The sequence below is a fragment of the Loxodonta africana genome, chromosome 11 (assembly GCF_030014295.1).
Source record: "Loxodonta africana isolate mLoxAfr1 chromosome 11, mLoxAfr1.hap2, whole genome shotgun sequence".
Taxonomy (NCBI): Eukaryota; Metazoa; Chordata; class Mammalia; order Proboscidea; family Elephantidae; genus Loxodonta; species Loxodonta africana.
Window position 1 is genome coordinate 9,977,483 of NC_087352.1, and position 9,736 is coordinate 9,987,218.

The window sequence follows — 9,736 nt, forward strand, 5'->3', positions numbered from 1 at the left end:
GTGTGCTGAAGTCTTCCATCAGTCTTCAGAACTTCAGTGTCATCAGAAAATTTTTACAGGAGAGAAACCTCACAAATGTAAGACATGTAGTAAGCACTTTAGGTTGAGTTCAGATCTTGTAAGACATCAAAGAATCCATGGTGATGATAAGTTTTATAAAAGTAATGAGAGTGATGAACTTAAGAGAATCTTCAGATTAAAAAAGTTCTATAAAATTATTTATAAAAATTCATGTGCAGCCTGAATTCTTGTGTTCATTGGGTCTTCTAGAAGGTAAAACATTTATTTCGATAGAGTCAGTGTTTCTGCCATAGCTCAACAGATCCTGGTGGTCGAGAGGCCACACAGCAGAAAACCTTTGTAAGTGGTGCAGTGCGGGCTTCTCTCAGAACCTTGACAGTTTCCAGATATCACTCAGGAGCTAGGACCTAGAAAGAGTTCGATCATGTCTTAACAAAAGTATAATGATGGACATGTCAAAATCAGCGTCCACTATGATGTAAGCTCCACGAGGGCAAGGATTTGTTGATTTCTGGTGAATCTACACAACCTTACCATTGAATAACACTTCATAAGTGTGCTCAGTACTTTGTTGTTGTTGTTAGCTGCCTTTGAGTTGGCCCTGACTCAGCATCCTTGTACACAGTGCATCAGACAATGTTTCCTTGTGATCTATAGCATCTTTGTTGACTGATTTTCAGAAGTAGGTTACCATCTCTTTCTTCCTAGTCTGTCTTAGACTAGAAGCTCCTCTGAAACCTGTTTGATATCAAAGCAACCCACAAGACATCACTGATGGCTGGTGGCTGCACATGAGGTATACTGGCCAGAAATCGAACCCAGGTCTTCGGCATGGAAAGTGAGAATTGTACCACTGAACCACTGATACATCACACTTGCTTGTTAAGTGTAACAAAAGGGGAAAATGTACAATATTTGAGAATTGTATCCAGAAGAGTACACTTGTAAAATAAAATCTTAATTAATGGAAACAAACAGTTGAGATGCAGAAAACTATTCAGTACTGCAGTCCACAATATTAATTTGGTATCAACATATTGATATATGTGCAATTGGCTCTTGTTATTCCTCCATCTTCTCCTGTTCTCAAATTATTGTTTGGGCCTCTAGGTTGTATACAGTATAAATTCAATTTCTGTACTCCAGAGAGTACAGATAATTTTTGTTAACCTTGGAATAACCAAACCAGAAAACCAAACCTATTGCCATCCAGTGGATTTCAACTCATAGTGATTCTATAGGACAGAATAGAACTGCCCCCTAGGGTTTCCAAGGAGCAGTTGGTGGATTTGAACTGCTGACCTTTCGGTTAGCAGCCAAGCTCTTAATGCCTGCACCACCAGGGCTCCTTGCGATAACAGAACATTGCTTCTTACACAATTGAATGTGTTTTCAACAAGAAGTGGTTTGCTGTAATACTTTCAACTAGGTGCCAATGACAAAACTTTTCTCTATGGATTAATCGTTGGTTCTGATTCTCTGCATTTCCATCCATGCATTGATATGATTGCCTTCTAATTAGTATAGCATTCCTTTTATCAAAAATCAGGTATGGGTCATTCTAAATTTCAAGGACAGTAATTTTGTCAAGTTCCCTCTCCCATATTCTACACTCATGATAAAAATACCTAAATAAATATGAAACATTGGAATTTGGTTTCATCAAATGAATTCATTTTTGAGACTAACATTTATACTTTATTGGTGGCAATAAAAACATGGCTTTTGGAAAGGAGAAAATGTCAGAATGTGTATCTTTGACTTGGAAATCATGGGATAGGATATTAAGAGATTGGAACATAGAAGAAATGGGTACCACATTAATGATGGTATTCAGTTTTTTAAAGTGGATATAAAAAATGTTCATAATCGGAAGTTTTTTCAGTTTTGATATATTTTCTAGTAATATGAAGTTACTAAAATAATGGAACAGACATGTAATATAACAGAAGAAGGACAATATGGGCTTTAGGAAATCATAGATTGTAGCCATTATAGTATCAAATTTTTGTGTATGTGTTCATGTTTGTGTACACAAACAATGTGTAAGGGATTACTGATAGTGATTTTTTCACAGTGTTTAAGGGATTGCTGATACTTAGGGATTTTTTCTGGCGAGGAGCATTTTGTGGGATTTTTCCATTTTATAATTACTATAAAGTGTATGTTTTAATTTTGCAGTGAACATCAATTTTAGCAAAGCTCTGGAAAGTAGTATGGCAGTTCGTGGTGGTTAATGTTATATGTCAGCTTAATTAGGTTATGATTCTCAGTGGTTCTTCAAACATTGGACTGACTGCCCTTCCATAAGTAATGTAACCACCTCAATGATGTCTTCTGATGTGATCAGCCAGCCAATGAGTTGTAAGGGGAGTTTCCTCTGGGGTGTGGCCTGTATCCAATATATACACGCTTTCTGGCAAAGCTTGCTGGTGCTTACTCTTGATGCTGCATCTGACCGATCATCATCTGACCTCTGGTTCTTGGGATGTGAGCCAGCAGCCGTTGCCTAACCTGCAGATTTTGGGATTCACCAGCTCTCACAGCCCCATGAGCCAACACCCTACTGTCTGACCTGATTTAGGGTTCCTCAGCCCCTGCAACCATGTGAGTTAGGGAAGCTTCCAGCTTAATGCCTGAACCATGGATTTGGAACTTGCCAGCCTCCACAACAGCATGAGCCATTTCCTAGAGATAAATCTCTCTTCCCTTCTGCCACCCCATATATACACATCACTAGTTTTTCTTCTCTAGAGAACTCAGCTTAAGATATGGTTCCTCAAAAAGTTAATCATAGAATTACCATATAACCAGTCATTTCATTCCTAGCTATACAACCCCAAGAACTGAAAACATGAATCTTGCACACAAATGTCCATAGCAGCACTATTCACAATAGACAAAATATAGAAAGAACCCAAATGTTCTGATGAATGAATAAACAAAATATGGTATATAGCTCCTACTTCCTTATCAACTATGTCATTATCTGGCATTTTGCATTGACAACTGTAGTAAAAAATCTAGTATCCAAATATTTTGAGCTTTAACAATGTATGTCTGGCAGTAACAGTAACGAACGCCAGGGTGCAAGGTAAGAGTAATGCTGGATTTGATGGTTAAGTTTATGTGTTAACTCGGCAGGGTCATGATTGTCAGTGGTTTGGCAGTTATGTAATGAAGTAGTCATCCTCCATTTTGTGATCCTCCATTTTTGCATAACATCCTGGTCTTTGGAACCTAACCATGTCGATAAGTGAGAAGAGCGTGTATACGTACAATTTAATATTCAGCCATAAAGAGAACTGAAGTACTGATGCATACTACAACATGGATGAACCTTGAAAACATTATGGTAAGTTAAAGAAGCCAGAAACAAAAGGTCATTATGTGATTCCAGTTATATGCAATATCCAGAATAGATAAATCCATAGCATATTGGTGGTTGCCAGGGGTAGCGTTGTTGTTAGGTGCCATTGAGTCAATTCCAACTCACAGCAACCCTATGAACAACAGAATGAAACACTTCCCAGTCATGTGCCATCCTCACAATTGTTACCATGCTTGAGCCAATAGTAGCCACTGTGTCAATCCGTCTTGTTGAGGGTCTTTCTCTTTTTCGATGACCTTCCACTTTACCAAGCATGATGTCCTTTTCCAGGGACTGGTCCCCTCTGACAACATGTCCAAAGTATATGAGACTCGGTCTTGCCATCCTTGCATCCAAGGAGTACTCTGGTTGCACTTCCTCCAAAACAGATTTGTTCGAGGCAGAACCAAGATGGCGGAATAGACAGACGCTTCTGGCGAGGCCTCTTTAGCACAAAGACCCGAAAAAACAAGTGAAACAAGTATATTTGTGACAAGCTAGGAGCCCTGAGCATCAAAGGTAAGCTTAGAAAACAAATGGGGGGCAGGGGGAGGAAGAGACGTTTCAGGAGCGAAGTTACCAGACCCGAATCACAGGGAGCCCTTGGGCACCATTCCCAGAGTAGCGGCAGTGGGCTGGTACTAGTGTTCCGCTGCAGTTTCCTCAGGGAGAAGCAGCCAGCCACACAGCCTACTTACACCTCCAGAACCAGAGAAGAATGGCACTCTCTGCAAAAGCTAAGTACTTGCGTATATTTTACCGCACCCCACCCTCACCCCAAGCTGGCTTTAGTGGCTGAATCCCCTGGGCCTGAGATAGGCACTGTTGAGCACCTAGAGCCATCCTCCCGGCCTTGGAGGAGGAAAAAATTTGCAATTGGGGGAAAAGATAATTTGTCAGCTCCACTAACGGGGAGCTCAGAACAGAAGTGGCTCTCGTCCAGGCATAAATGGCCCGTGGACTTTGAGCACCTTTCTCTTCTGCACGGACCTGTGTGAGCCTATCAGGAGAATACGCCCTTGTTGGCAGACTCCAACCATTTCGGCTGTGCAGTGGACAGGTGGGTGTTTGATGTTTGACATTGTTTTGCCTATTAAACAGGGTCCTCACCTACCTACATCAGGGGCCTACGGACTGGTAGCTCCACTCAGGTCACCCAGCTACCTGTGACAGGGGTCCAAGGATAACTGGTACCTCCCAGTCCTTACAACCAAAAACATTGGGGGCCCATGGTCCATCTGCAGAACCCACCCGCCTGCATGCTCTGGGGAACAGGGATGCAATTTCTTCAGGGACACCTGGGGGTCGGTTCTCACCCCCCTGCCTTGTTCAGAGTGTGACCCCCTGTTGCAATCAGATACCGGTACATACACCAATCACCCCTGCCCCTCCAAGACTGTAGGACAGAGCCTGTACCACACGCTTGATGATCAGCTACCTGGAAACCTGAGCTGAATTCATACAAGAAAAGTTAATGGACTCCTAGACTGATACACCTGATAACAGCTCTAGCCATCTGGGGACAGGACGTCAGAGCTCCAAAGGTGAAAATAATCAAGCTAGCTCACTCAAGCAACCCATTTGGGCATATCAGAACAAAACAAAGCAAGAAGCTATGACACAGTAAGCAAGCATGAACTAATACAATAACTTATAGATGGCTTGGAGACAACAATCGATATCAAGTTGCATAAAGAAACAGACCATGATCACCTCAACAAGCTCTCAAAACAGAATCCAGGGATCTTCTAGATGAAAGTGCATTCCTGGAATTACCAGATGCAGAATACGAAAGATTAATATACAGAACCCTTCAAGATATCAGGAAGGAAATGAGGCAATGCACAGAACAAGCCAAGGAACATGCAGATAAAGCAATTGAAGAAATTAGAAAGATTATTCAGGAACATAATGAAAAGTTTAATAAGCTGGAAAGATCCATAGACAGCAATCAGAAATTCAGAAGATTAACAATAAAATTATAGAAGTAGACAACTCAACAGAAAGTCAGAGGAGCAGAATTAAGCAAGTAGAAGCCAGAATTTCTGAACTTGAAGATAAATCACTTGGCACTAATATATTTGAAGAAAAATCAGATAAAAGAATTTTTAAAAAATGAAGAAACCTTAAGAATTATGTGGGACTCTATCAAGAGAAATAATCTACATGTGGTTGGAGTACCAGAACAGGGAGGGATAACAGAAAATTCAGAGAGAATTGTTGAAGATTTGTTGGCAGAAAACTTCCCTCATATTGTGAAAGATGAGAAGATAGCTATCCAAGATGCTCATCCAACTCCACGTAAGGTAGATATTAAAAGAAAGTCACCAGGACATATAATCAAACTTGCCAAAACCAAAGTTAAAGAGAGAATTTTAAGAGCAGTGAGGGATAAACGAAAAGTCACCTACAAAGGAGAGCCAATAAGAGTAAGCTCGGACTACTTGGCAGAAACCATGCAGGCAAGAAGGCAATGGGATGACTTATTTAAAAAATTGAAGGGAAAAAATTGCCAGCCAAGAATCATATATCCACCAAAACTGTCTCTTAAATATGAAGGTGAAATTTAGGACATTTCCAGATAAACAGAAGTTTAGGGAATTTGTAAAAACCAAACCAAAACTACAAGAAATACTAAAAGGAGTTCTTTGGTTAGAAAATCAATAATATCAGGTATCGACCCAAGAAGAGAACACTGGGCAGAGCAATCAGAAGTCAACCCAGACAGGGAAATAAAAAAAACAAAGCAAGATCAAAACATTTGTTCGTTCTTTTGGCAGTCCATGGTATATTCAATATTCTTCGCCAACACCACAATTCGAAGGCGTCAATTCTTCTTCGGTCTTCCTTATTCATTGTCCAGCTTTCACATGCATATGAGTCAATTGAAAACACCACGGCTTGGGTCAGGCGCATCTTAGTCCTCAAGGTGACATCTTTGCTTTTCAACACTCCGAAGAGGTCATTTGAAGCAGATTTGCCCGATGCAATGCATCTTTTGGTTTCCTGACTGCTGCTTCTGTGGGTGTTGATTGTGGATCCAAGTAAAATGAAATCCTTGCCAACCTTAGTTGTTTCTCCATTTGTCAGGATGTTGTTTATTGTTCCAGTTGTGAGAGGATTCTTGTTTTCTCTATGTTGAGGTGTATACCTATTCAATCTGTATGCTGAGCAGATAATGTGAGAAGCTGGACTATATGAATAAGAACGTGGCATCAGGATTGGAGGAAGATTCATTAACAACCTGTGTTATGCAGATGACACAACCTTGCTTGCTGAAAGTGAAAGGGACTTGAAACACTTACTGATGAAGATCAAAGACCACAGCTCTCAGTATGGATTACACCAGGGTTAGCCAGGAGGAGGAAATAGGATGTGACTGCTTAGTGACCATGGAGTTTTCTGTTGGGGTGAAGAAAATATTTTGGAATTTAAGTGGTGGTAGTTTCACAACACTGTGAATGTACTAAATGCTGCTGAATTGTATATTTCAAAGCAGTTAATTTTTTGGTAAACATAACATTTGCTATGTCAACATTTTTTACCTTGTAGAATTTAGTGACATTACCTGCATCGATCATGTTCTGCATCCATCACCACTCTCCATTTCCAAATTTTTCCATGACGCTTAACAGAAGCTTGATGTCCCCTAAGCAATGAATCCCTCTTTCCTGCCTTCTTATAACCACTAATACACTTTGGTCTCTATACACTTGGCAATTCCAGATATTTCATGTAAGTGGATCATACAATATTTGTCTTTTTGTGAATCACTTACTTCACTCAGCATGTTTTCAAGGCTTATCCATGTTATAGCGTGTCTCGGGACTTCACTTCTCTTTGTGGCTGAGTAATATTCTATAGCATGTACATACCACACTGTGTTTATCCATTCATCAGATGATGGACATTTAGGTTGTTTCCACCTTTTGGCTATTATGAATAGTGCTGCAATAAGCAATGGTATACAAGTATCTATTTGCATTTCTATCAAAGCAGATTATTTTAGGTTATTTAAATTTCACCTTGCTGGGAGGCCTTTACAATTCCCATCCAGGCTGCCTAAACTGAGACCTTGGGCTCAGAGCATTCTCTGAAAGGCAGGCTGGGAATTGGCTTTCTCTCTCTCAGTCCCCTCTGCTTGTCAGAGAAAGCCTCCTCCCTGTTCTGAACCCACAGTAACTGTATTACTATGTAAATTTTACTAAATCAATGATGTAATCTTAAAGCTAGTGGGGGAAGAAATGTTCTCTCTGGTCATGCACCCATGGTGACAGTACTGCCATGCTGTTTGAATTTAAACAAAGCTTGACAATAGGATGGTCAGGCCAGGTGCAACTAAAAAAAAGTCCCCTTCCTCTTACTGTCCCTGTTCCCATGAACTCTAAGCTATAGAACTCCTAGACCCCTTTAGCTCGAGGTCTTTTGCCTGCCACAAAATCTTGGAGCCTTACATGTGCAGAAGAGATTACCTGTGTCAACATCCTGGGACAGGGGCCTGAGGGAGACCAACCCCACAAGGAATCTTAACCCTTTCATTTGCATCCTAACTGCTATGTAAGTAAATGAAAGCTTTTGATCTCATCACTGGGGAATGTCAATTAATTACTGAGAGCTACAGCCCTCTATAAGACCATTTTTTTTCACCTTGGCTCATCCCACAACTTAAATAAAAATTTCTTTAATAAAAAAGACTAAATTTTTTCTTGCCTGACAACCCCCCACCAAAAAAAGGTATAAAATACAAATTATTTGCAAATTTCTTAACAGATAAAAGGTTAACATCACTAATACACAGTATAAAGAAAACTTAGAAATTGAAGGGGGAAAGACTAAACCTCAATAGAAAAGCAAGTAAGACAGTTGAAGAGACAATTCAAAAAAATTATAATAATGGCTCTTGAAAATATGAAAAAATGTTCCATTTGACTCATAAGAGAAATGCAAATTAAAACTACATAAAAGTACCTTTTGTCTTAGTCATCTAATGCTTCTATAACAGAAATACCACAAGTGGATAGCTTTAACAAACAAATTTATTCTCTCACAGTTTAGGAGGCTAGAAGTCCAAATTCAGGGTGCCAGCTTCAGGGGAAGGCTTTCTGTCACTATCAGCTCTGGGGGAAAGTCCTTTTCATCAATCTTCCCCTGGTTTAGGAGCTTCCAAGGCGTAGGGACTCTGGGTCCAAAAGATGCGCTATTCTCTTGGCTCTTGTTCATTGGTGGTGTGAGGTCCCTGAGTCTCTCTGCTCGCTTCTCTCTTTTATATCTCAAAAGAGAGTGACTCAGGATGCAACCTAATCTTGTAGATTGAGTCCTGTCTGATTAACATAACTGCCTCTAATCCTGTCTCATTCACCGTATAGAGGTAGAATGTACAACACATAAGAAAATCACATCAGATGACTAAATGGTGGACAATCACACAATACTGAGAATCATGGCCTAGCCAAGTTGACACACATTTTTGGAGGGCACAGTTCAGTCCATGATACCATTTTGTACCATTACACTGGCAAATAAATAAAAGCACCTGGTTACCATCAAGGAGTAGTATTTTAGGTAAATTTTTCTTATTTTGCTTGATAGTATTTTTCATTCGTTTCAACTGACATTTTAGATTCTAATTACAAATACAATATAGAAATTTAAGCCAAAAAATATAAAGAAAACTGTTAAGACTAAAACATGGTCCCTCACCTACCCAGTCCTAAGTGTTCTTACATTACCTCATAGTCTTCCCGAGTTAAGAATGATCCCAAAATGAAGGTCTTCCGCAGTTATGTTTGCTTGGAGATGTTGGATAAACTATTAATTTCCCTGAAATTTGGTATTTTCACCTCCAAAGTGGGAACAGTGATATCATGAAAGGTTTAAATGAGAAAAGATGGATTTTCTATGAGGCCACTCTTTCCCCTTTGGCCTTCCGAAATGGTGGTGGTTTTTCCTGGCATACTAGTGGTTCCACAGGGTCCAGAGTAGGGGTTTGGTATCCTCCTTGCTCTTCAATATCCTTCCAAAACTATTCCACCTCGCCCATTTTTTTAACTGCCTGTTTTGACCTTAAAACACCACATTATACTAGCCATTATTCATTTAGCCAGCTACACCCTCTAAAACGGTAATTCCTGGTTAATTCCATGAAGATTGTATCTCTTGGTTCAATGTTTCTTCTCCAACAATGTTCCCGACATAGTTGGAGGCATTTAGAGTTCAAAAAGGGAAGTCTATGGAGTGTTTTCCGTTGGAGGATTTAGGAAAAGGGAAGAAACATTCTCAGTGTAGTAGTCTTCATTACTGCCTAGGCAGTAGGTACTTTGAAGGTTATTATCCTTGGGCATTATG

At 40.0% G+C, this 9,736-nt stretch overlaps 1 protein-coding gene across 1 annotated transcript in view; it reads left to right on the forward strand.

Annotated features, from left to right (window-relative positions):
* ZNF45 (zinc finger protein 45) overlaps positions 1-4,377 on the forward strand; it is a 59,800-nt gene extending 55,423 nt beyond the window's left edge. Inside the window, 1 exon segment of the mRNA XM_064293497.1 lies at positions 1-4,377. Coding sequence (XP_064149567.1) covers positions 1-244 — 244 coding nt within the window. The 3' untranslated portion in view covers positions 245-4,377.
* The last annotated feature ends 5,359 nt before the right edge of the window (positions 4,378-9,736 follow it).